Genomic DNA, 27,477 nt, shown 5'->3' on the forward strand with positions numbered 1-27,477 from the left:
CACCAAGGTCCGCATGTTAAATAATAATAAAAAGCAAAATGAAGTTTATCATGGGAGAAACAAAGGTGCAATGAGGGGAATCTGAAGGGTGCCGTGAGGGGAATGGTTCTTGAAATTTGCATTGATCTCAACAGCTGCAGGTACTTGAAGTCTTCTCCCAGAATGTTTCTATCCTGCCTTGTGCATAAGATGATCATGGAATGCAGATACAATCAGAGACCACACGCAGAGGAAGAAGAGGAGGAGTGTACTCTTTTTCTTAGTAACCAATGTCTCTTTTCAAAATAGAAGTGAACATTTCCAAAAACTGTATTGCATTGTGTGGCATGGGGTGGGGGTGTCTGTCGGGAAGAACAACGCTTTTTTGTATAGTCAGAACAAAAAACAACAACACAGAGATGGCCACAGTGAGCAGAATGATCTTTGCCGTCTGAGAGCCTTTGGTGTAGTGTGTAATTAAAGGGGTGATTGCATATGGATGGTGCATTGAGAGCACCTGTGCCTGCGGGAAGCTTGGCACTCACAGCAAAATGGAAATACTGGTATGCAATTAGCAAGCATTTAGTGTGCATTCAATCCTAGTTTATTTCTCAGCTAATTTCCTCCTTCATTGTATGAGAGGCTATGGACACTACAGAAACTGTGGTTCAAGTACCTGCAGCTGCTGAGGTAAATGAACGTGCAGTCAGAGCTGGGCTCTCCACTCTTTTTCTTCCCACACATGAAGTTAGGTGGGACAAACAATTTAAGAAGAAATGTTGAAATAAAGTTAAGGAAGCATCTCTATGTATTTGGCAGATGGAAAAGGTATGCCATAGTGCTTATAGCATCTGAAGTCCCTGTTACTATGAAAAGCTCAGTTAAGTTAGGCATAGACAAGGCTACCACTTTAATGTAAGAATTGAGAGCCTGAGGAAGAATTCCAAGGTTCCACCAGCACTTATAGCCAAATTCTTTGTGTGGTTATTCACAAATAAAAGCCACTAAGGTCTATCTTCCACTGACGTGGGAAGTCTGTGTCTGGGCTGTATCACTGCAGGTGGGAGTTCATATGATTAAGTTCCTCCATGCAAAAAAAGTTCCTCCACATAAAAATAAAAATAAAAAATAGCATGCTGGGGAGTTCTAACCTATTCTTCTCTCTGACATACTCTCTTTAGACTGTTTTTTTTCAGGGATGTATTCCATCTTGTGAGACCCTACTTGCAGTCTGAAACTGTACAACTCAGACACAGGTCTGAAAGACAGAGACAGAAGAGGAGGTCTGAGGAGAGCTGATCTTGTGGTAGTAAGCATGACTTGTCCCCTTAGCTAAGCAGGGTCTGCCCTGGTTGCATATGAATGGGAGACTAGACGTGTGGGCACTGTAAGATATTCCCTTCAGGGGATGGAACTGTTCTGGGAAGAGCAGAAGGTTTCAAGTTCCCTCTCTGGCTTCTCCAAGATAGGGCTGAGAGAGATTCCTGCCTGCAACCTTGGAGAAACCGCTGCCAGTCTGTGAAAACAATACTGAGCTCGATGGACCAACGGTCTGACTCAGTATATGGCAGCTGCCTATGTTCCAGGTGAATCTCCTCTTGCAAGCCCAGTCTAAAACTCACCAGTGCCTGAGATGACTTGATAAGCTGCTAACTCTTCTCCCATCCCCATACTTGTTATGTGTACACCACAGAAGAATTCCACACCCCACACCGACACAAACCCTTTACCTTCTCCCACTACAACCCAGAGCTCCATTCCTTCCAACACGCAGCCCTTTACTTTTCCCCATGGCATGTGACGAATGCCACAAAAGAATTCCCTTCATCTGGCTGTTTCTTCCTCCCACTCCCTTCCCCCTGGCCTCTCCTACACTTCGGAATCCTAGCTGGTGGTAGCAGTAGCAAAAATTACTACCGTTCCTTTTCTCAGTTACTGTTCTTCTGCTCTCCCTGCCTTTTGAAAGGACAGGGGGCGGGAAACTGAGCATCAGAATGTGTGGACTCACATTTGCTGCTGCTGCATTTCCTACCTTTTCAAAAGGCATGGAAAATGGGGAGATTAACAGTGGTAGGGGAGGCAGGGTGAGAGTCAGGACTGTGGCTGCTTCACTTCATCTAATCTGCCACCTAAGGCTGCTGCCTCATTTTATTTCATTGGTGGTCCAACCCTGACTATATGGCGCTTTATCCTATGTATGTATATGTAGGATTTTAGCCATAATTGGGTATCATTATAGGATATATATAGGAGATGGATAGATATGTGCACGTGCACACACTCACTCCAACATGGATCCTCAGCCTCTAGTATGAGCCTCCTAAATAGTGAAAAACAGCAACTGAATCCGACAGATTAAGAAAACCCAAATTAGAGCCCCAACACATATTGAGCATGTGTGCTTCACCAGGAGACAGAAAATGTTGCCCACTCTAGCAATAGCTTCTTGTCTATTAGATTTTCAGTTTGGGTCAGATTTTAAAAACTTAAGTGAATAGGGACAGCCTGTGATACTAGGGGCAAATCAGACACAAAACAGAAGACTTGCAATCTGTCTCCTGCCTTTGGGAAGCAAACAATTAAATAGAGCTATTGGGGCCCTGTGAACTTAATCAGAACAGTGGCAGAGAGTGCTTAACCTGTCACCCTCCTGCCCCTTTTCTGAGCAAGATTGCCCTCCCCACACTGCCTTCTCCCCCATATCCACCTACAAGGGGGGAAAAATATGAGGATGGAGCGTATTTCCCCCCTTCTCTTCAGTAGCTGACTGCTCACAAAAATGGTTCATGGAGAATCTAACCCTTACCCCTAATCTCAGGTGTGTTGGGACTGGTTGTAGGTCTTTGGTAGTGATAGGAAGGCACTCTGCATGCACTTAAGAGCGCTATAGCATGAATTCATATATTCTAGGGCCAAGTGCTGGCATTGAAAATAGGTCCCTGTGATAAAACCTGCAGAAATTAAGACACAATTATGACTTGAAATTGCACTCACAAGTCACCCTTATGGAAAAACTGTCACATGGGGTTTAAAACATGTTACTATCTTTGTAGAATACACAGGGTACTTACACCCTGAACCCTGACATAACACAGAATTTTTGTGAGGCTGTCATGAGGAACAAACCTTTCCACATGAATCTATTTTAAACATGAGAATGATTCATGGAGGCACTCCTGCATCACATAAGGCAAAGTGGGAACTGGCCTCAAAGGTTGTAAAAGAAGACGGTGGGCCAATTCAGGATGAAGAACAAACAAAAAGAAGCTGCATTATTGCTGTCACCAGAAAGCTGTGAATTGCTGTTCTCTTTACTTGAAAGTGTTCCTGTCACATTCATCATATTCAGTAGCAAGTGACTGTGATATCGCTGAGGTAAATCAAGCAAGAGAAAGCTGATTACTGTAAAAGAGAGGGCAGGAAATTCTTCAGAATGAGCTGTGGTGGTAGAAAGAAAATAGATTAAGAGTACAAGACAGTTAAATGTGGCCTTGACTATATGTATTCTCTAAATGTATCACTTCTGGAAGGAAGATATGAGTCTTAAAGAAAAGCAAAAGATGGACTATTGAAGCCTTCCCCCCACTTCTCTCTGAAGGATGTCAATATTTCCTAGCAAACTATCTATCTATTATATTAATTCTCCTGGGTGTACCTTGGAATGTGCGTCCCAGTGCCCAGCTGATTGGCTGGGCGGCGGACACACCTGATTGGCTGAGGCGCACCCAGGAGGATTGGTTGCCGTGGTGGCGGCCCGGCTGTGGAGGCCAGAGGTGGCGGGCCCGGCCCGGCCGCGGAGGTAAGGCCCAGGAGGGGGGAAAGAAAGTGGGAGGGGCAGAAGTGGCAGTGGGGAGGAGAGGTGGCTGGGCCCAGAAGCAGAGACTGGGGCAGAAGGGGGGGATAGGTAACCATCGGCCCCAAAGAGTGCACAGATGCTCTGTGCGGGGTCGGCTAGTCATTTATTTATTACATTTATATCCTGCCTTTCTTCCATCATGGAACTTATAGCAGCACACATGGGATTTTCAGGCAGCCAATCATTCAGCCACCGTGCAGACCTAGAACTTATTAACTTCAGCAAGACGGCCATATTGTGCCCTCAGACAATGCCCTGGGACTAGGAGGTGAAATAGGCAAGTTGGCATGTTTGTTAAAATGTAGTGCAATATTGTTATATCTCAAGATATCCCATTTTTTATAACTTGGTCTTGGAACAATTCCATCAATATTAACCTCATTTTGGGGGTGGGGAGTGACTACTTGTGAAAATAAAATGTATGATTTAAATGCTCTGAAACAACTCCAAATATTAGAACAGGTACTTTTTTTTAATTTGTTCACATTTTAAGTATTTCAGAATTCTTTGGGTTTCCATCCTACTACTGATTCTATGCATGTGTACTCAGAAGTAAGTCCTACTGAAATCAATGAGACACTTCCAAGTAAGCACACAGAAGACTTCTGCAAAAAGACACACAATTTTCAACAATCTGTCATTTGGAACATGCAGGGGTTACAAAAGTGTAGTGATATCACTAAAGCAGAAGATGGCGATAAAAAACTTGATGCAAAGACATTCACTGGAGTTACGATGTACAGAATGGGGTAGACATGTCAGTCAGGAATGGAATTCTCACTTCAGTAGTAGGAGGACATGCCAGTGAGCTGTTCTATGTTGCAGTGCTGGCATTGAATCGCCTGTAATGGAAGAGGCTTTTATAGTCCAATTTTCCAGAGTGCTTGATAGCCTCAGTAAAGAGTTTTGCCACCTGAAACCAGAAAACTAATGAGTTGCATGTTTCCAAACATTTCTAAAGGATGAATTTAATGAAACGTGTTGGGGAGATCTAGAGACACTGGCTGACATCTGAACCAATTGAGTGCCAGTGCTCCATGAGACCTACCAGTGCTGCAGACAGGATCGACTAACTCAGCATTGGCGTGTGTGCATGTGTGTGTTTGTGTGTGAATTTCAATCATTTCCCCTTCCCGCAGAAGTCCATTGAAAATATGTCCCTGAAGGCTATGCAACCCTTAGGGTCATATTTTAGGATGGCACAGAGGACTTCTGGACAACATGCACACACAAGTACTGGCACAGTGTTAATTGGGAATTCATCTGCAACACCAGCACATCTCACAAAACACTGGCACTTTGTTAGTTGGGATGTTGGTCACGGTATCTAGAGCTTATTTATAAGAGATTTAATGCAGATTTCTCAATTTAAAAAACAGCTCAAGAGTTATTTCATTGTTGATGCAAAACATAATTCTTTCTTATTTAGATTTATAGCCCAATAATTAAGGCTGAGAATGGGGGGTGGGGAACCTTATTTGCTGTACAGTCAACCTATTTTAAGGGCTCAGATGAAGTTTAATCAAATAGTATAACAGGGAGACATATTCCTGTTCCCCAAAAGGTTCACCTGGACAAAGAAAGGGGAAGACAGGTCATAGGTGAGGCAAAATACAGAATGCATAACAACTATATATCTAAGCAAATTCCTCCCCCAATACGTAAGTTCAAGTGTGACATAAGTGGATAATGGCCAGTGGAAGAGAGGGGGAGATGCAGCTATAGATGAATCCAAAGAGCTGCATTACCATCCTCAAATTCTTCCTTTTCTCATCTTCTAGCCAACCAATCTGCCCACAAGTGAAGTGTGGTAAACAGGTTGTCCATTGTTTCATTGATAACAATAAAAATGTTTTGAAAGTAATCAATATTTTCCACTCTTTTATGTATTGCTCTTTTTCTTTAAGCAGGACGTATTTTTACATAAATATTACATCTTCTTTTCAGATTCTGTATATCATGTACATATTATGTGTATGTAATGATGTACTCTTACTGTTAGCTGGCCACAACTTTGATTATCAAATCTGGTGATCACATGGGGTCCATATCGGTGGTAAAATATGCTTTCAGTCCCCACTGTGTCTGGGATAGTGAACAGCTTTCTGATGTCCACCACCCCATTTGTAGACAGCAAAAATGTGGGGGGAGCTGTTCAGTGATGCCGAGGATGTAAGATTCTCAATTTTGAGGAGGGGGTTACTGCTGTCTAATACTATCCTTTTATTCTTTCTTTAAACTGGTTTTTTTTATTGGTCTTGCCTCGGGTAGGATGATGATAGTAATCTAAGTGCTAGGGTCTTATTTAATTTATTTATTTATTTAAACATATTTTTATACAGCCCAAAACTTACATCTGTGACAGGTTGTGCCTGGCCGCCATTTTGTTTTCCCCAGAATTATGCCCTGGGATTTATGATATATTGCCATGTAGCATCATTCCAAGATGGCTTCTGGGGAGAAATGGTGGCCCTACATGCTTCTCCCAGAAGCTGCAGGCTGGCAGCCATCACTTTTTTTCTCCCAGAAGCCCTGCAAGTGTTTGTGTTGCTCTGAGAGGGGCTTCTGAGGAAAGAAAGAAATAAAAAAACAGGTGCTTGGAGGAGTGCTGCTTGCAGTGTGAATTTCATTCCCACTTAAAAAAAAACAAAACCCCAAATGGCCCCCTAGTGCTGCCATTTGCAAAGGGGGTCACACATCTCATCCCTATTAGTGTTGTTATCCCCACTTTCCAGATGGGAGGCTGAGACTCATAGAGAGAGGCTTGCCTAAATCCCCCTAGTGAGATTCTGGTAGACAAAAGATTTGAACTAGCAGCTTCCTGCATCATGGTTCATCCTATTAGCCACTACATTACACTAGTTCTCACATAAGTGATGTTGCTGAAACCAGAAATCCTGCTTGCATTAAAGGATCTGCCTTAGAGCTGTAACAGTGATGTCAGAGAAGGGAATTGGTTATGAAGTCCAAGCGAGATGACAGAAAACTTCCTAAATCAGTGACTTTGCTGTGGTTTAAAATAGCTGCTGTCAAACATTAATTAGGGCTTTAAAATGGGCCTTAACCTCAGACATGCGAAAACTGATTTGGTGCTACTGTGAGAAATACCTGCAAATTAGTAAGGAGAGAGACTCCACTGTCGACAGCTGTCCTGCGGATCAGATAATTGTCATGGACAAACCTTGTGTTGTTATTGGAGAGGTTAATTACCAAGTCTATGCTCCCATCTTTCATGAGCCTAAAATGCAACACACAAGAGGTTAGTGTAAAAACGGGAAAAGAAAAGCCCAGAAAAATCAAGAATAACTTTTTTTCAATATTCCATCAGCACAGTTCTTTGTACTCAGTAGGTAATTTCCTAACTTTCTAAAGTTAGGTCCAAAGGCATTAAAGCACCTTGAAGCTACCAGCTCACAATCCTGATCAAGAAATGCAAACTTAAAAGCAAACAGTATGAGATACAAGCACAGCAGTGAGTTAAAGTATATTAAAGATGTACTGAACTCATTGGCTCATATTCTGCACGGCACAGGATTGTGCTTCAGCTACATACACTACTTGCACAGCAGCAGCTTAAGCTAAGATAATCCAGAGGATCAGGGCGCAGATACAAATCAGAGCATCAAGGAAAGGAAGAAGTTAAAATTCCAGCAAAGTCAACAGGAGCTACAGGCATTCCAGGTCTCTGCAGGTTCTGATCCCACCCAGTCAGACTTTATTTATGGCTTTCATCAAACAGGATCCCACACAATGTTTATCTCTAATACATACCAGATAATTAAAAATATCTGCCCACTGCAGTAGACAAGATGCAGTCCTCTAAAATGACAAATGCTTCCCATGAATTAGAGCTGGTTCAGATGATATTTCAACTGGCTCACTTAGGAAGTAGCAGCTTACACAAGTTTTGGAAGAAGGAAATCACACAAGATTGGCCATTCGTTTCCATGATAGAGGTGTGCATGGAACTGCGGAGCTGCGGTCCGGCACTGGGGTGGGGGTTCCTGTAAGGGTGGGGGGAGGGTGTATTTACCCCTCCCACCACTTTCCCCCCTCCGGTGCACGTATTTTAGTCAGCAATTGGGGAAGCAGGATACCTCCCTGCAGCCCCTTCCCCCGCTCCGCTGCAAAAGGCTTCAGGAAGCCTTTTGCGCGTGCACACATCGCGCACACGCATCATGTCTCCGTGATGTGCGCGTGGCCACACACGCATGCACGCGCAAACAGTTCGTGGAATCCACGAACAGGCAAATCACAAGTTGCAAAGAAGAAAAGGAGCCATGCGTTTGCTCTTCCAGTGCTGCACTTTTCATACAAGTTCACACAGAATACTTACTCGCCTGAGTTGGCAAGTGACCCAGCTGAAGAATCAGCAGAACCAACTTGTAGACAACCAACAGAAGTTAGTTTTCATCAAACAGATGCAAGTGGGAAAAAAGATCTAACACAAAACATATCAGATGCTCGAGGTGATAATTCTGTCACAGTTTGTTGAAAGTCTTACTGTCTGACTGGAAGGTGTGCAGGGTTCCTGCTTTCCTGGGATGGCCATGCAACAGCAGATGCAGGTATCCCGTTGGCATTTAGCCAGTGAGAAGTTGCTTCTGTAGCATACAGCTGCAACAGAAAAAAAGTTATGTAGTTAAATAACTCATCATAAGTAATAAAACTCTCCCTTTAACAGTGAATTGTTCCAGATGCGGCTGACCCCAATTCTGACTAAAACCAGTGGAATGCTTCCTATTGACTTTAATTAAAAGGATCTGGTTCAATAAATTTGTGTACATATATGTGAACAACAAGCTGCTTCTTAAACTTGTATTTTTAATTTTTCCTCTTCTTCAAATGGGGCAAGGGGTGTCAGATCTGAGCTGATCTGGCAGAGTTTTCTCTTTTCCAGTAGTAATTAGAACTGTGTGTAAAGTTTCAGGATATGGACCATAAACTGGGGGAAACTGAGTTTCAACGAGTCCCTAAAGATGGAATTCAGTTCCTGCTGATTCAGAAATCTATGATACAAATGGGGCAATGACAGCTATTGGTTTATTTTGTTGTATTCAATTTTTAAAAACATTATAAGCAGAGCTTATGGGACTTTAGCAAGCTCCTAGAAACAGAGAAAGCCATAGGGCAGGCCCTATTCATAATAAGCCAGAAGGCCTGTGAAAACTCCTCTCATATGAGCCGGCCTAGGACTAAGTGGTAAAGTGATGTGAGAACACCAACTATTCCAGCATAGTCTTGGATCTAACCTTAAAGAAGCTGAATTAAACAGCGGAACACCACACATCTCTTGCTAACTGCCTTCTACCTCTTGATCACACAATGGTCACTTGATTAACAAATTAGGAGACAAGCAATTCATGCTTCTGAGGTCTGGCATGGTTGCCATGATTCTCCATGAGACAAATGACTCCTGTAAACCTGGCTGCATCTTCTTCTGCCAGCATCATCCAGCAGGAAAGAAGGCAGAAAGAGCATCTGGGGGAGGAAAAGGCCTTGTCCCCTAGGTCTCTAGACCATTATCAGCATGCCAAACTATGACAGGTGGGTCTAAAGAACCAATTATGGCTCTTTATTCTAAACAAACACTTTCAGGTATCTTTGGCACACACAGTCTCAGTTTGAAGCCCAGAACATGGGTAGGAAAACAGGAGGTCTCAGTGGGTAACATCTACCAGCTGGCAGTACAATGGCTGATATATAATGGTCTTTACAGGTGAAAATAAACTATTGATTGTTCTGAAGAAAGAACTTAATCACTAGAAATCTGCATTTTCAAAGTTCTGCTTACAGGAGTAAATGAAGGAGAAGAGGTGACTACAGAACCCAGGAAATAGTTCTTCTATCTTATATCCCATTAATTACATCATGATTATAACTGCATATCCAATAGTGGATAACTACATATCCAAAAGCTAGAATTCAAGGGAGTCAGTAAAAGCTGTGTTCATTTGCTAAACACAAACAAGTTTTCCAGCACATCTCCACAACTCTGTGGCTTACCAACAGGTGTGCAGGGGGATATATGTGGCCCATATATTGTTTATATATGTGGCCCATATATTGCTTACTACGGTTGTATTTACAGAGCTGTGCACAGAGCTTTGGGCAAATCAGGTCACCCTAGGTACTTGAACCTGCTCACACAGCAGATCAGAGGTTTGGATCGGCCCACTTTTCCTGTATATTGATCCCATGTGCTTCTGTCTGTTAACTAGAGATGTGCACAAATTGATTTTTTAAAATTCGATTTGTGCCCAAATTAAATCACCCCTGATTTGTTTTGTGTCCAAATCTACCCCCACCCTCACCCCAGATTCGATTTGTATTTGATTTGATTTGGATTTGGATCAATTCAGGCCACTTATCAAGGTCCTAGGGGCCCCAAATTTGGGTGGTGGATAGTTCTCCATGGGTGCCACCTACCAACCAAATTTTACGGCACTGGGGCACTTGGTTGATTTTTAATGATTTTTTTTTAGTTTTTACTGATTTTGCATATTTCTGCCATAGGAAATCATGAGATTCTAAGTCACCCTATCCTAACCCTAACATGGACCCCCATCTTTCATTAAAAAACAAAACCAAACCCTAAGCTCTAGCCCTTGTAGAAGTGGAGTTATGGAGCAAAATGTGTGGTCATTGTTTTTCAAGTGTTTGGATTCTTTGCTGTATAACAAATATTCATTATGAGGAAAGGTTATTAGACACCAGAGAGTCTAAACACTTGAAAAAATTCCTAGAACATAAAACTGAGTAGTACCCCACTGCCTTGCAGGTGGGAGTGGGGTGTAGTTGGCACATGACAGTTGACACTGTCCAAAGACAGTCAAAATGAATAGAAGAAGATGTGTAATTAATCCTCATATGGCTTCATTGAAGAAAAGTTATTATACAGCAAGGAATCCAAACACTTGAAAAATAGTGACCACACATTTTGCTCCATAACTCCACTTCTATAACAGCTAGAGCTTAGCTTTTTTAAAAAAAAAAAGAAAGAAAGCTGGGAATCTGGGGGAATTAAAAGGTGGGATCCGAATCATGAATCAATTCGAATCGAATCAAGCATAATTCAATTTTGACCCGAATCTAGCCAACTGACTACAAGGACGATTTGTTTTATCTACAAATCACATAAATCAGCTAGATCCGGGTACAAATTGATTTGTGCCTGAATCAATTCACACATCCCTACTGTTAACTCATGCTGCCACTATTTTGTATACATATTGAATTTTGTATTTAGCTGTAAAGGAGTGCAGGACTCAGTGCAGTGGAACAAGCTCTTTGGGTGGTGGTTATGGCCTCAAATGAATTACTCAGTTAAAATTTCCACTCCCTGGGCCTGTCTCCTCAGGCTCAAGCTCCTCTTTTCCAATTCCAGCTGAGTCCCAAGTAAGTCTTCCTTGATCACCCACTCTGTCCTCTTTAAAGCAAGCTCCCTTGAACTCAAACAAGATCTCCCCTTCTTGCAGGAACAGTGAGCATGGTGCCATTGTCCTGGCAGCTGGGCCACCATTCCTTGCCCATTCCTGCCTAGGGCCAGCTTTCAGCCATCTCTCTGTCACTCTAGTAATGGGGCACACCTCTTCTACAATGATACTCTGAGGCTGCATCAAAGGGCTTTTTTCTCCTTGACTGTAGCTTTTTGCTGTGGAGGCTAGGGGTGTGCACGGAACCGCGGAGGTGCAGTCCGGCACTGGGGTGGGGGGTTCCATTAAAGGCGGGGGAGGGTGTACTTACTCCTCCCGTGCTTTCCCAACTCCGGCGCCGTATTTGCTTTAGAAACCGGGCGGCAGGATACCTCCCTGCCGCCCCTTTCCCTGCTTGGCTGCAAAAGGCTTTATGTAGCCTTTTGCACGCACACACGCACGCAAAAGGCTTCTTTAAGTCTTTTGCAGCCAAGCAGGGAAAGGGGCGGCAGGGAGGTATCCTGCCGCCCGATTTCTAAAGGAAAAGGAGCCAAGCGGGGAAGGGGGCAGCATGGAGGCATCCTGCCGCCCGATTTCTAAAGAAAATACGGCGCCGAAGTTGGAAAAACACGGGAGGAGTAAGTAAACCCTCCCCTGCCCTTAATGGAACCCCCCCCCCCCCGCCCCAATCCAACAGAACCGAACCGCCCCGTGTCCAGACCGATCCGGAGGCCTGTAGAATGGCCTCCGGACTGGTCCAGGCAGATCACTAGTGGAGGCCATCCCTGTAGGGTACATATGTAAAAATGGCCATAGTATACAAGCTGTTTATCCATAGTATCCTTTTCTATGCCTGAAATTCAAGACAGAAGCAGCATGGAAGAACTCATGCTGCCCTCACTTGAACTCAGTGTTCTAAATCTAATCAGCTCATGTAACCAGCTCATGTACATGTAACCAGCATATAACCAGCTTATGTACACAGCCCTAACAACTACAGTTCAGAAGAAACCATGGACTTTAAAAAAAAAAAGACATTGACACTAGTTGCCTGTTCCCACAATCACTGGAAAGTGGGCTAAGAGAGCCTAGCTCGCTTTCCAGTGATTGTCAGAACCACAGGACCCGCGGGCGAGCCCTGTGGTTTCAAGGTGCCTAGCCCGCCTAAATCCCCCTTCCCTTAAACAAGGTTAACAGAGCGAGCGCTCCGTTAACCTTGTTTTTCTCCTCGTGTGCTGCCGTGGCACATGGTGACGCACAAGTAGACCCCCAACCAGAAGGTTACAAGCAGCCTTCTGGTCTCAGGGGTCCCCCCAGAATGCCCCCACGCATGTGCAGGGCATCCTGAGACTTCCAGGGGCTGCGATGGAGCCAGTAGTTGTGTGGACGGCCAATCTGGCTGCCTAGGGTTGCAGGCCTGATCGTCTGCAAGGAGACTGGGCTAAGCCCGCTCTACCCACAGAGCATGATAAGGCGCTTCACACTAATCGTGTGAAGTGCCTCTAGATGTTGCAGAGATTTGATGGCTGCTATCCCATGAAAACAGCTGCCCTTTATCTCCTGGTAACATCTAGTAAACCTGAAAGCACAGCTTGCATTGTGAGCTTTCCTGCCCTTGCAAATGACAGCCAAAGAAGTGAAGCTGTAGCAGGGACAATCACAATGCCACTATACATTTGAGTTTATCTGATGTTATATAGAAGAGGGGTTGGAGATATGGGATCATTGCTTTCAACATCAGCCACATTTCCTACATAATGAGGTCATTCACACTATCAAGAACTGTGTTCTACCCAGGTTTGGCAGCTATGCGTGCTGCCAATTTCCAGTTGTGTGGAAGCAAGGTAGGAGGAAAAGCTACCCAGGGTTTCCTTCTTCCTTGCTTCCACATAATCACTTCTGCCCAGGTTTGCCTCCCACCTTGCTTCCATGCAACCAAATATTCGGAGCACACATAGCTCCCAAACCTGGGTAGAACACAGTTTTTGACTGTGTGGATTTTATTTTTATGTTAAAAAAAAAAAAAAGAATTACTACATTTATATAACACCCCATACAAAAAAGTCCCTGAGTGGTTCACAATATAAAACCAATTAAAACCTGTATATAATTAAAACAATTAAAAATACAATAAAAACTCTAAAACCAGAGCTTTAAAACTATAAACTAAAAGCCTGACTAAACAGGTATGTACTTAGGAATGTAAATGTATTTAGGTATCTAAACAGGTATGTATGTACTTCTTAAAAACATTCAGAGAAGGGGAAACTCTAATTTATTTAGGAAGCATGTTCCAGAGTCCCGGGGCAACTCTAGAAAAGACCCAGCTTCGAGTCGACACCAACTGATCTGGTGACAACCGCAACAGGACCTCCTCAGATGATCTTAACAGGTGGTGGGGTTGATGAAGAAGAAGGTGCTCTCTTAAATACCTCGGATCCAAGCCATTTAGGGCTTTAAAGGTAATAATCAGCACTTTGTATTTCACCTGGAAACTTATTGGCAGCCAGTGTAATTCTTTTAAAATGGATGTAATATGATCTCTTTGGACAACCCTGGAGACCAACCTGGCGGCTGCATTCTGTACTAACTGTAGCTTCTGAAATACATACAAAGGCAGCCCAATGTAGAGTGCGTTGTAGTTTTAAGGTCGCTTATCTCCAGAAATGGATGTAGCTGGCGAATCAGCCGAAGCTGATAGAAAGCACTCCTGGCCACTGCCTCAACCTAAGAAATCAGGGAGAGGTTTGGGTCCAGAAGTACTCCCAGACTATGTACCTGCTCTTTCCGATGGAATATAACCCTGTCCAGAACCGGCAGATCTAAACCACTTCCTAAGTCTTGACCTCCCACAATGAGTACCTCCGTCTTGCTTGGATTCAGCCTGGATTGAATGACTTCAAGAGACTGAATGACCTCAATGTCTTGTTTCTGAGTCTTCATGTAGCACATCTCTCTTGTAGTTAAAAGATAAGTTACAAAGCACATGGGTTGCTGACGTCTGCCAATGTCAGACTGCTAATATTGGTCACCCTGCTTATTTTTTTAGCTTGTACCTGTTCCCAGAACACATATGACATCTGAGCATTCACGCACAAAACCAGGTACCTTAAAGCCATGACTGTGCAGCTGCTCTGCTTCCTCAAGGAATTTGGGACGGAAGGAATGCTGAAACAAAATTGAAGAAAGTGGGTATCAAAGCCATGGGGGCATGGGAGCAGCAACATTCCATTTCCACAAACATGACAGGGTTTGCAGAGTAGATATTTCACAATGTACAATAACGCTCTGCTCTTATATTGAATGTAGTAAAGCTCTGTGTTAGTCTTGGACATCTCCCTCTTCTTAAAAGTGAATGTCACAGAAAGCTGTAAAGGGCATGAGCTTTATTGTAGCTGGCAAGTTATTGTAGATTAACAAGCTTCAAAGGTACTGTTTGCCATGAAACTGAAGTCCATATCTCACCAATAAGCTCAGATTCCCAAGGGTCTTAACACAGCACACTGCCTTTCAGCGGTTTACAGCCAGGGAGTATGGATTACTGGACTACAAAATGCTAAAGTCAGCAACCAGAACAACAAAATTTTGGAGTCAGAATGAAAATTTCAGTTTGCACAAGTCTGCTTGAATATACTAATATGTATATTTATGCACACGTGCCCAAATTGGAAATTTGGGCTTTGATTGGTCACTCCTTTGGAAGAGTTTAGGATTTTATATTCAGCTTTTTGCCAGAGCTTTGTGGGGGGGGGGGAGAGAAAGGAAGGAGAGGGGAATAGGTATGTAAGGGCAGGTATACAAATATAGAGAGTTGTGCTGATTTTTTTTAAAAAAACAAACACTTCAGTTGGCTCCTAAACATTTAGCAGAAACCATCAAAATAAATTTATAGAAAGTATAGTTAGTTTAGTTACTTTATTTACGGTCATTGACCAAAACAAATGTATAGAAATGTATGGAAAGGATCACGCTCTTGGGTTTCCCCCACTACATTCTCATTAACTCTCCACTATTTTTGAGAATTAAAAGCTTAATTCTTTTGAAAACGAAGAGTCTGGAAAATGAACTAGTCTGAATTGGAAACCACTATATATATATATATATAGAGAGAGAGAGAGAGAGAGAGAGAGAGAGAGAGAGAGAGAGAGAACTATCTACCACCTGAAAATAAAGTCACCTTAGGAATGTCTCCTTCATTGAGTTGGGGATTTCATATCAGAAGGGGGGGGGGACAACTCAAGAGTTATCCTTTCCCCATGAAAACAATGCAGAATGCCCCAGGGCCAGCTTTGAAGTAGGAATCCAACTGCCAGTTTCTGGCTCCCCACCCCACACAAATGCCTAAGAGCAGCTGTAGCCCAGTGGAAGAGCACTTGCTTTCCCTGTAAAAGGCCCTAGGCTTTATCCCTGGCATCTTTAGGTAGGGCTGGGAATAGACCTCTGCCTGAAACCCTCAAGAGCTGCTATTAATCACTGTGGACAACAATACTGAGCTACTGGATCAATGGTCTGACTCAGTATAAAGCAACTTCAGATATGTTCATCCTTGCAGCATGGCTGCACCACCCCCAGTGAAAGTGTCAGTAGTAGAAAGGCACATAATGGTTGGTTGGTTGGTTGGCGGGCAGGTAGGGGGTGATGGCAAAGGTGCAGGGTTGCTATCATAGCCCTCCACAACAACTTCTGGCTAAGACCAATCTGGATTGCAGGACATATGTTTTCTTGCCACTTCATGATACAACTAATTTGGGTTCAGCGAATTGGACAGAGATAAATTTTTAACCTTCTCTCACAACACTCGAATCAGGGATCATTCCATAGAAATGAAAGTCGGGAAATTCTGGACCAACAAAAGGAAGTACTTTTTCACACAGTGCATAATAAACCTATGGAATTCTCTGCCACAGGATGTGCTGATGGCAACTAGCTTGGATGGCTTTAAAGAGGCTTAGACAAAGTCATGGAGGACAGGTCTATCAATGGCTACTAGTCTGGTGGCTATAGGCCACTTCCAGCCTCAGAGGCAAGATGCCTCTACCAGTTGCAGGGGAGCAACAGCAGGAGAGGGGGAAAGCCCTCATCCCCTGCCTGTGGGCTTCTCGGAGGCATCTGGTGGGCCATTGTGTGAAACAGGATGCTGGCCTAGATAGGCCTTGGGCCTGATCCAGCTGGACTGTTCTTATGTTCTTATGAATTCATCCCAAGGCATTCTGGTAAGTGTGCTTGGCATGGTTTGGGCAGTACAGAAACTTAACAAATGCGTAAATACTAAACAAATTTGCAGTGGTCAGTTAAAAGACAGATGGCCTTCAACTGGAGAAATATTTCCATATTTTATTTTAAACTAAAATATGGAAATACTTCCCCAAAATTTCTGGGGAATACTGAAATACTTCCCCCTTGACTTCTGACCAGTACAGAATCAGAATTTCACAAGACCATGTATTCCCTTGGCAAGAACTGTGGATGCTTCTGATCCTGGTGGAGGTCACATTGAATCATCCTGAAGGATAGAGCAAGGACTTTGTGATGAAAAAGGAGTCAATTCATAGCTGCAAGGCCTACTGACACTGGCAAGAACTTCATGGAAAGCCACTGCTGTTCTCTACACTAAATGGAAAATACAAATATCCAACATGACAGGCATCACTGTGCCTTCTAGTCAGGGGTGTTGGCTTTCACAACAGTATTATAAACTTCTATCAAACATGTATTGAACACTTGTGACACAGAAAACAGGCTCTCTTCAAAAAGAAATTACAGCTGTCAACCTTCATCTGAGCTGCCCCAGATGTAAAAGCTGATTGAAAGTACCTGTGCAAGAAACCCTGGCTACTAAGAAAGGAAAGGGAAAAGCAAGCAGTACAAGCATGCTTATTTACTACAAGCTATCAGAGAGTTCAGTTCTGAAATGGATTTTCTCATTTCCTTCAACATGATTTTCATTCAATTATATAATTAGGCTATGAACACAGTTTCAGGCCCACAGCTGATTTTTATTTTTTATGGCACTCTGCCAGTTGACTAAATACTAAACGTAGCAGAGGGTTTTTCACCCTGTTGCATTGGTCACCAGTTTTACCCAACACAGGATACAAAGCCATTTTTGCTTTAAGCTGAATTTGGGATGGAGCAGTCCTGAATAGTAATCCAAGTAATTAGGGTGAAAGGGAAACCCAGTTCTACACCCAGAATTAGTACAGAGATTAACCGATAAATCTCCCTGGCTGAACTTAATGTTTTAAAATCATCTGGAATTTTTAGCAAGGACGAAGAGAGTAAAAGCCAAGAAGGATATGAATAACTACAGATATGCATACCATGGGGGCAGCAGGATATATGGAAGGAAAGTGGGCAGCAATTCAGTCCAGTTTTAATCCAGGAGGCTCCACTAGCTGCCTTCCCCTAATGAGGGCTAGAAAGTTGTTTTAAAGAACTTTTAAAGAACTAAAAACATTGGTTCCTTGGATGCCTCTTTCTGCAACAGAGTCCATCTGCAAATGGCTAGGCAGAGTTTTATAATGGCCCTAGGGTTCTGGTGCCCTAGGAGAGGTTTGACTCCCCCCGCACCTGAGTTGAGGCATGTGGAATTTGGCCTTAACTTGAGCCATGAAGGCTGCTCATTCGCTGGGTCAAATGACCAGCCCACACAAATGCCTAGCCCGTGCAGTTTGGGGGATACCGTGGGAGACGGAAAAGAGTTGAGGAGCTCAGAGTCCATCCAACGCTTGCCCTCCCTCTACTGCGGCTGCCTCCCTCCCCTCAGCAGTGCAGGTCCTGTGATCCTCCGGGCCAATCAACCGCTCTGTCTCCCTGAGAGCCTGCACCCCCCACTCCCAAGAACTGGTGCCCTAAGCGACCACCTAGGTCTGCCTAGTTGACGGGCTGACCCTGTGGCTAAGTGCAAAACCTGACTGCCTTTTCCTTGGTGCTGCGGTTATGCTTTTTAATTAATATATCACTTGTAAACAAAATGTTTTCAAAGCAGTTTACACAGCAAAAGAAATAAGAAGCTGGTTTCCTGCCCCAATCAGCTGTGGCAGTGTAGTGAGGAAGCAGCTTGCCTAGGGAGCAAGAGGCGGTCAGTTCAAATCCCTAATCATTATTAGACTTGTTTCCTCAAGTATTGGATAGCAGCAGCATGAAGGAAAAGGCAATGATGCCTGAAGAAATTCCCTACTTGTTTGTCTTTGTTTTTTGAAAGAAATTGTGTCTACATGATTTGTAGTCACCTATATCCGGCAGCAGCAATATAGGAAGGTGCTGGAGGCAGATGCTCACTTCCGTGACAACGGCAAAGGCATCATCACATACTGCGCGGGAGGAAGGCAATGGGAAACCCCTCCTGTATTCTACCAAGAAAACCACATGGCTCTGTGGTCGCCAGGAGTCAACACCAACTCGACGGCAGAATCCTTCCTTTCTTTTCCTCTCCCAAAGGGGCTCACAATATATAAAAAATTAGGCTATACCCTCTAATAAAGAGCTGCAATCTAGATCCCTAGTGTGTTTTCTGAGCTTTTATACCTATTTTGGCTGTTCACTTTGTGGTAACATACCTACATAGAATTTGCCTGGAAGCCACATTTACCTATTGCTTAGTTCTGACTGAGAAATTGCTAAAAAGGTTTGCTCTAATAGACCAGGTTTTGGCAGATAATGACTAACGTTGCAGTAACACTACCTGTGCTCACTATAATAAACCCTCACTGTAACTACTTAACTTGTACAACTGAAAATAGGTTATTGTTATAAAAACAATAAGGGAAGAACAGTTTCTAGGAAATGCAAAGCAGGATGGTGCCCACTCTATGCTCAGAGCATGCATGCAAGAATTTCCCTGAAGGTAAAGTGTGCTGTCGAGTCGATTTTGACTCCTGGCGGCCACACAGCCCTGTGGTTTTCTTTGGTAGAATACAGGAGGGGTTTACCATTGCCTCCTCTCGCGCAGAATGAGATGATGCCTTAATATATAGCACCTTCCTATATCGCTGCTGCCTGATATAGTACTAGCGGGGATTCGAACCAGCAACCTTCTGCTTGTTAGTCAAGCACTTCCCCGCTGTGCCACTTAAGGTGACGGTCCTGAGCAGAAGAGCAGCAGCAATTTCTCTTTGGCTGGAAATCATTGGAAGATTCCATGCTCAGGTGAACAAGGTGTGTGAACAGCTCCATAGGCAGAACAGCACAGAAACCCCAGGTCTGAACATAGTTAATGTATGAGTAAGTGTGTTTAAGGACTGGCCTGTTAATCTCCAGCGCTCTTTCCTTCAAAACAGACAGCATCACATAGGCCACTCTGAACTTGCCACCCCTCAAGGAAGAGAGAGCACTAAAAATGTCCATGGTGGACACACAAAATGCACACAGCCACAAGCCCAAGGTTACCAAGAAATTGGTCTTAGTTAGCCAGGATCTAAAATTAAAGTGCTCCTTTCATGCTCTTGGCTTTTCACAATGCTCAGCAGTTCTGCACCACAGATGTAAGACAGATGCACTTCTTCCAACAAGCATTACTAAATAGCCCAATCAGGAAAGGGAATGAAAAGAGCTATTCAACTAATGTTGTTTAATAGAAAATGGAGGGTTCCAGCCAAAGTCACTTCATTAGCATCACCAGTTGTCTTCCCCTCTCCCCCCCCCGCCCCACCCCCCCCAACAAAAACAGAATCATCAGAACCTTCTGGTGTCAATTAGTACAGTATAGCCTCTGCCTGCCCCGCCCTGCCACGAATACATTGTGATCTCTCTGACCACTGAAGTGCTAGGGTGCCATCTAAATTTAATGGGATTTAAGAGCTTAACTGTGTACTTAAATAATCACTGATTTTAATTACAGTTAAGCACACTGAGCTATCTTTGACTTGTGCCCTCTAGTATGCAAAGTGAATCTGTGAATCTGAGTGTGTAGATTATGCCTGTTTTATAATCTATCATCCAACCTAGAACGTAATCACAAACCAGTGAAATGAAAGCACTGTTCAGGACCTCAATGGCAATGGAACAATGCTGCACCCCTAAACACTTTTCTTGCTAGAATGCACTTTTTAAAAGGGGTGGAGGAGAATTCAAGCTTAATTTGCATCATAGATCAGTCTGCTGCTCGAGGGCTCAACTCTTCTCCTGCCCCATACCCTGGTATGTGGAGGTAAAGGTAATTGAAGAAGCTCCGGACATGCCCAATCACACTGGGAACTGGCCAGAGCAGCAGCCACACACATTTACCCTAAATGACTACTCACAGAAGCCTCTACCACCTCAACGTGGCTATGCTGTACCATAGCCTGATACAAGAAGACAAGAAAACCACCACCCCTCACCTTCCTGCTCCCACCTGCAGCTGTGGTCTTGTGTGTATGCTGCTCTTATGCAAAGTACATGTAGGATCTAGACTTGGAAAAGAATATTCTACAATTTGATTCCCGCCCCGCCCCCCCCGCCCCACCCCGAATATTCTGCACCTGCAGCAGGAAAGACCTGCTAAAAATAAAATAAAACCACATCAGTGAATTTTCAACCACATGGATATTCTCAAAGACAGTCAACAGTGGAATCCGTAAAATCCTATTGCTTCAGGGTACAATGATGGTTCTGTGAAAGGTTAAATCTGTCTTCTTTTTCATATGAATGGAAGCTGATTATTACCAGCAATTACCAACTGGTAATTACCACCAGAAATTAGTGAGGTCATTCACACAATCAAAAACTGTGTTCTAACCAGGTTTGGGAGCTCTGTGTGCTGCCAGTTTTCGGTTGTGTGCAAGCAAGGTAGGAGGAAAACCTGGGTAGCTTCTCCTCCTACCTTGCTTCCAAACAATCACTTCTACCCAGGTTTTTCTCCTAACATGCTTCCATACAACCAAAAATTGGTTGTACACACACAACTCCCAAACCTGGGTAGAACAGTTTTTGATTGTGTGAATGACCTCAGGAAGGCTCTCCACATGGGCAATGTAGAGAGCCGAGGAGAGCCACCCACACGATTACCGGCTCTGTCACAGAGCTGGTTGGGGCGGCAGGGATCAGGGGCCGCCTAGTCCCTGGAAGACCCAGAATGCATCGTGTGAGTGCGCAGGGGGAGCCCCCCCCCCTCCGATGCCAGAAAGCTTGTTTTAGTCTCCTGGTCAGGGGTCTCCTCATGAGTTGCCGTGGTGCGGATCCACGCTGTGGTGACTCATGATCAGAGCAACGGGGTGAGTGGAGCGTTCGCTGGGATTAGGCGGGCAGGCCACCGGGCTCACCTGCAACAAGCCTGGCGGTTCTGACGATAGCTGGAAACTGGGCTGGGCTCCCTTTTTCATTGATCGTGAGAATAGCCTCAGTGTCTCTCAGCAGGGGAGATAGAGTCATGCCTTCTCTGAAAAAGGCAGTTTACTTTAAGTCATGGCGGTAGATATGTTTTTTTAAATTAATCAATTTGACTTTTGATTAATCTGATCATGGGATTGACACAAGGTTGCCTGGTTAGTTTAGGGATTGAGAAGGAGAATTGGATGTGGGTTCTTTTCCTATTGCTCTGAAGACTATGGTGTGGCCATGCTCAGATTTATACAAACAGATTGGTTTGGTACCTTATGACTCTAAAGTTCTATTGATTCCCTGTGGGTCCCCAGCTCCGTCTGGACTAAAATGCCCATCACCCTATTGTCAATCACAGCAAAGCATGATGGGAGTCATCCAACATTAGCAGGAGGGCCAAAGCCATGCTCCAGGTCAGGGCGGAACCTGAGGCTCGCTGGCAGTGGCTGGACTCCAATGCCTATCATCCATCGAAGTAGGGCATGATGGGAGTCAGAGTACAACACCTGCAGGCATAACAAAGTCGGGCAGCCATGTTTCAGGTCAGGGGTGGATCCTGAGGCTTGGTGGCTGTGGCAGGACTCCAAAGCCCATTGCTCTATCATGCATATATTCTTACTGCCATACCTTAAAACAAATTGCCTTTTCAGAGAAGGCATGACTCTACCTCCCCTGCTGAGAGACACTAAATCCTGATAGGAAACAGCTAATTGCATGTTAATTGATTTGCAAAAAGGTGCAGGTTAACTTTTTCATTTGGAAATGAAGCCACAGCATGAGAATAATCAGGAGAACATTCTGAGAATAATTGGAAGTCCAGCAGAATATTCCAGCAGAATATCCCACCTCATATATTTGCCATGAGAATCTTTCAAGAATACTTTGTGGCATATTTGTCCCAAGTCTAGTAGGATCCACAGGGCCACAGCAAACAATTCATGGTTGTCCACATGTGGGGGTAGGGCAGTTGCCCCTCCTGTTTTCATGGCCGGATTAGATTTCTGTTTACATATTTTATGTATACTAGCTGGCCTAGGCACAGAACATCTGGGCCTCCAGTTCTCCCTCCTCCTTCACCTGCCCTTTCAGTTCCCCCTCCCCGTTCTGAGCCCCTCTGTCCACCGCCAGTTTATCCCTCCCCCTGCTGCCATTTTCTTTCCCCCACCGCTGTTTTCTTTCCCACCCTCACTGCCATTTTCTCCCCCACCCTCCGCCCGCACACCTGTCCACGGCTGCTTTCCTCTCCCCCTCCCGGCAGCTCGCTCACGAACTCTCGCAAGAGCTGCCATGCATGGGATTAGCGACGGGTACGTCTTAGAGAATTAGATTGATAGATAGATAGATAGATAGATAGATAGATAGATAGATAGATAGATAGATAGATAGATAGATAGATAGATAGATATTATGCCCCACACCCTGCAAAAGATTCCTGCATACACCCATACAACAATCCTAACTGTTAGGCTTTGGGCTGCATTCTGGAGTCCAATAACAGGAGAAAAGAGTGGATGGGCTGTTTCACAGTGTCCCTGCAGTCAGTTATAGCATTAGCCACTACAACAACAATAGGCTATCCCCATCCCCCAGCACTTTTGCACTCTGCCCTGTACCAATAATCTAACATAACACAGTTGAAAAAAATCGTGCCTTTGGTATCTTATAGTGGTCTACTCCATTTTCAGCCCTTGGGAGCAGGTGGCATCTGTACCCCTTCTTAAAAAGGCACAGCTTTATTAATCAGAAATCTTTTGTTCTGCTTATAGCAATCAGAATCTCAGCAGAATTTCAGCTCAGGCACTCACTCCTCCATAAGATCCCCAAAGCGCCTCATTTCCATTCTAAAATATGCCAGTGTGGTATTGGATTTTTTTAAAGAAACAAACAACATCTTTCTTGAATTTCCCCCTTTTCTTAACCTCCCCTCCCCTCACTCTACTGTAGTCTTAATTAAAGTGGAAAAGAGGTGTGAAAAAATTCATCCAGTGAGTTAATAATGCAGCTGACTTCATACACAGACACTTATTTCCACTTCCAGTGACCTAATGCCTCTGCAAGACCTACATTTTCAGCATGGAAAGCAGATGAAGTGTTCATTAATCGTCAGCCAGGAAATTATCCAAAAGGCCATGCAATTTGACTGGACATCTACTTGCAGGTCAAGCATAACACCTCCATAATGATTTGTGTACCACCACTTATTTGGACAGCATCCTCTGCGCAGTGGAGCACACCATAACATACAACAGAGCGTTCCACTGAAATAACAGAGGCTTGGAACGGAAGGACTCCATATGAAGTGTTGAATGAGCCCACAGCAAGGAACAGAACATGTATAAAGAGAGCTACTTTGCTATAAGGAACCATCATTTTGTATCAGGGATGGTATCAAGACTGTAAACTCTTTTTTAAAAAGTTGCTCAGAAGAACTAGCAAGTTCCCTCTTCACAGGGTTTCCCATAAAGAAGAATGACTGTTAAACCAGTTTAAATCTATAGTACAGACATAACCAGTAGTCACCAAAGATCACCTAAAGAGTTTCATGGCTTTAAACCTTAGTCTTCCTAGTTCTTTTATTATTATAGTTAATCTAGTAATTTCTCACAGGAGCTCAGGGCAGCATACATGGTTCCCTTTCTCAGTTTATGCGCACAGCAACCTTGTGAGGTAGGTTAGGTTGTTGAGCAGTGTGGACTAGCCCAAGGCCACACAGTAAATTTGTAGCGGAATGTGGCTTTGAACCTAGATCTCTTTGCTCTAATCCAGGGTTTCTTAATCTTGGGCCCCCAGATGTTTTTGGACTACAACTCCCATCATCCTCAGCCACAAAGGCCATGTCTGGGGATGATGGGATCTGTAGTCCAACAACATCTGGGAACCCAAGGTTAAGAAACCCTGGTCTAATCTATCACTCTGGCCACAACACGAGGCTGCCCCTCACACCAGTAAATAAATATAGTTGATTTGCAAGCTGTTATAGTAGTATCAATCATCTTCTAGCCATCCTCCATGGATAGAGAGGACATTTTGCCTTTTTAAATTTGTTTGTTTTGCACTTCTCACAGGCCTACTTCCTGTTGTTGGAGCTTGTGGGCCCAATTCCCATGTATTGTCTCCATGTCTATAATAATCACTCACAGACTGGGAAGTCGGTATTGTTTTTAATTATTTTCTTATTGACTTTATGCAGGGCGTAAGCTTATTACAAGCACAGCAGGGGGATTGTAAAAGGCCATCAATTGTTTTTATGAGACCCCTAGCATTTTCCAATCTCAGATGTAGTGACTGATCATTTGGGGAACAGACACACAGGCCTTGAGGAGATTTATGAACGTATCACACTTCTGTATCTCCTGCAGCTTGTAATTATCCTGAGGCAGCAAAGAAGCATCGTGGAGCTGGGGGTGGGGGGTGCTTCTTCTTGCATTTCTTTTTTTTCCTTTTCTTTTCTTTTGTTGCCCAGCTACTTTTAGTGCCCTGAAATGCATATCCCTGAGCCGGATTCAGAACTCCAAATATGTAAAGGTGCTCTCTGTACTGCAAATATCTCCTTCCCACTTAACACTCTGTGTGTGGAGGAAAATGCCATTCTCAGTGTCAACAGGCAGGGAGGCTCTCGCTTTGTATGACTAGAGGCACAAACTCTGGAATCTGTACTCTGTCTCGGGAGTACTCACTACAATGGCCTGAAAGCAGAAAAGATTAGATGGGCCTGTACACACAGAAAGATTCCATTTCAATCCATCGCAAACACCAAAACAAACACACAAAGAAAAACGGTAAAGATGAACATCCGAAACAGTCCTCTGTTCAGCCAGACAATAGACTGATCAAGCCTCGTCTTGTCTACTCTGACTGGCAGCAGCTCCCCAAGGTCTCAGACAGAGAGTGATCCTTCCCAGCCTTGTCACTGGAGATGCCAGGAAGCAAGCCTGCATGCAAAGCCAGTGCTCTCGGCCACCCTGAGCTAAGGGCCCTTTCCTGTCATTGCCAGTTGGGCAGACACTCTTCTGCCTGCCCCTCCTTTGCTCCACCATTGAAGCTCATACAGCTTACCTGGATTCCGAGCAGAATTCCCTTCTGCGGCAACTTAAATCCCGTAGAGAGCATGGCCTTCAGGAAGGCAGAGTGAACGTTTCCCCCAAAGCAGGCCACCTTCAGTGGGGAAACGTAAGGAGAGAGGAACAAGGAGGAGAGGAAAGAAAAAAAAAAGATTATTATTTGAACAAGGAATCCAAAGCCAAGATGTACACAGATGAAGAAAAAAGGAGACATGTTCTTCTTTAAGGAATTCTAGCTTCCTCTCTTCTGTAGCTGTTGTCTGGAGCCAGCAGGGAAATGGCAGATCAGCACAGACAAATCTTGTATTTTAATTAAGCAATAATGAAGGAATAAGCAATGCTTTACTCTCAAATAGCACACCATGGAGCAACATAAGCGGATCCTGCTATGAATTATGTGGATGCCAGACACAGCTTCTGGTTCACACAGTATGCATGTATTCTACAAAATGTTCATAATACTTAATGCTTAAATAACAGCAAGGGTTATAAACAAACATTGTTCTACCCCCCCTTAAACGAATGCTACAGCTTGCAATAGAAATGCGCTGTCACTGAGCACAAGGGGGAATTTCCTGAGAGTAGAAAAACCATTCAGATTATTTACACACACAAATCTTGACTGCAAACCCAGAAAAGAAAAACTATAAATCAACAACAACAACAAAAAGGCAGAGCTTTGCTTTCTGCAAATCAAAGAGGCTCACATGCAGCCTAACCCAGGCTAGGGACGTCCAGCCTGGGTTAGGCTTGGCGTGAGAACTGCCGGGATCAGGCCCGATCCCAGTGGGCCTGCACTGCCTAGCCTGGCTTTTTAGCTTGGCTGTTACGCAAGGTTAAGGGAGCAAGCACTCCCTTAACCCAGGCTACCAGATTGTGTGTTCGCTGGGACTATGTTCCAGAGCTCCTGGGGGAATCCCCCAATGCATCGTGCATGTCACACGGTGCATTGTGGGATTCCCAGAGGCTGGGACAATGAGTCCCGGCCTTCATTTGCCAGCCCTGCCGGAAGCAATGTGGAGAGTCATCACACTTGTCATGTGGCCGCGCTGCTTGTGTGCCACCCAGGCTGTGAGTGATCATCTACTGGAAGGTAGGTTGAACCATGCCTTAACTCCAGCCTGCCTGCCTGTACAGTCATGTAAACAGCCCCCCAAATTTGATGGGATATGGGATGAGGCTTGATTTATAGGAGCAATATTGTGCAGGACTGGTGTCAAGAACTGGGACCCTGTCGTTCTGAGAAAATGGAAGACACACACAGGGTAAAAGGAAAGATACACAAGGCAGAGAGGAGGTATTTCCAGTTTGCAGCCTAGTATCAACTTCTGTGTCTTTTGTTAACTGCCTGGCAAGGCAAAGTTCAACAGGAATGGTTATTTCACAAACTTTGTTACCACCTTTCTATGTCCATTCCTTCATTAATATTGTTTCATGCTCTCTCATTTCCAAATGGCAGGAAGAACAATATTTGTTACAAGCGGTATCTTATGATATCTTTGTAATAAGAGTTTATTTACAAATATATGAGGTGAATCTAGTATTGGAGTTCAGAAGCAAGCACACAGGTAGTTCACACTCATATCAGCATCCTGCAATCCTCAGCAAAAACGTGTGTCTCCCTATGAATTGTTTTAGCAACTGTGCTGGACAACTCCAAACTCAAATTGCTTTTCAGCCAGGGGCGGAGCCACCATTAGGCGAACAGGTTGAAAGAACCCGGGCCGTGCCCAATCAGAGGCCGCGAGCGCAGCCCCAGACATGCCCCCCACATCTGACGTCAGACATGGGGGTGTTATTTCTATCCCAAACGGGGCTGCGGGGCCCCGTTTGGAGCCGAAATTGGCCCTCGCTGCATTGGCAGCAT

General features: G+C 44.2%; 1 protein-coding gene across 9 annotated transcripts in view; it reads right to left on the reverse strand.

Annotated features, from left to right (window-relative positions):
* Positions 1-4,288: 4,288 nt before the first annotated feature.
* CPS1 (carbamoyl-phosphate synthase 1) overlaps positions 4,289-27,477 on the reverse strand; it is a 175,815-nt gene continuing 152,626 nt past the window's right edge. For all 9 annotated transcript variants that reach the window (XM_053283405.1, XM_053283401.1, XM_053283406.1 and 6 more), the window contains 5 exons: positions 25,606-25,704; positions 14,359-14,418; positions 8,340-8,452; positions 6,944-7,073; positions 4,289-4,748 (listed from right to left, as the gene is read on the reverse strand). In XM_053283405.1, coding sequence (XP_053139380.1) covers positions 4,650-4,748; positions 6,944-7,073; positions 8,340-8,452; positions 14,359-14,418; positions 25,606-25,704 — 501 coding nt within the window. In that variant the 3' untranslated portion in view covers positions 4,289-4,649. The remainder of the gene's footprint in view (positions 4,749-6,943; positions 7,074-8,339; positions 8,453-14,358; positions 14,419-25,605; positions 25,705-27,477) is intronic.

This window comes from Hemicordylus capensis, chromosome 1 (genome assembly GCF_027244095.1).
Source record: "Hemicordylus capensis ecotype Gifberg chromosome 1, rHemCap1.1.pri, whole genome shotgun sequence".
NCBI lineage: Eukaryota > Metazoa > Chordata > Lepidosauria > Squamata > Cordylidae > Hemicordylus > Hemicordylus capensis.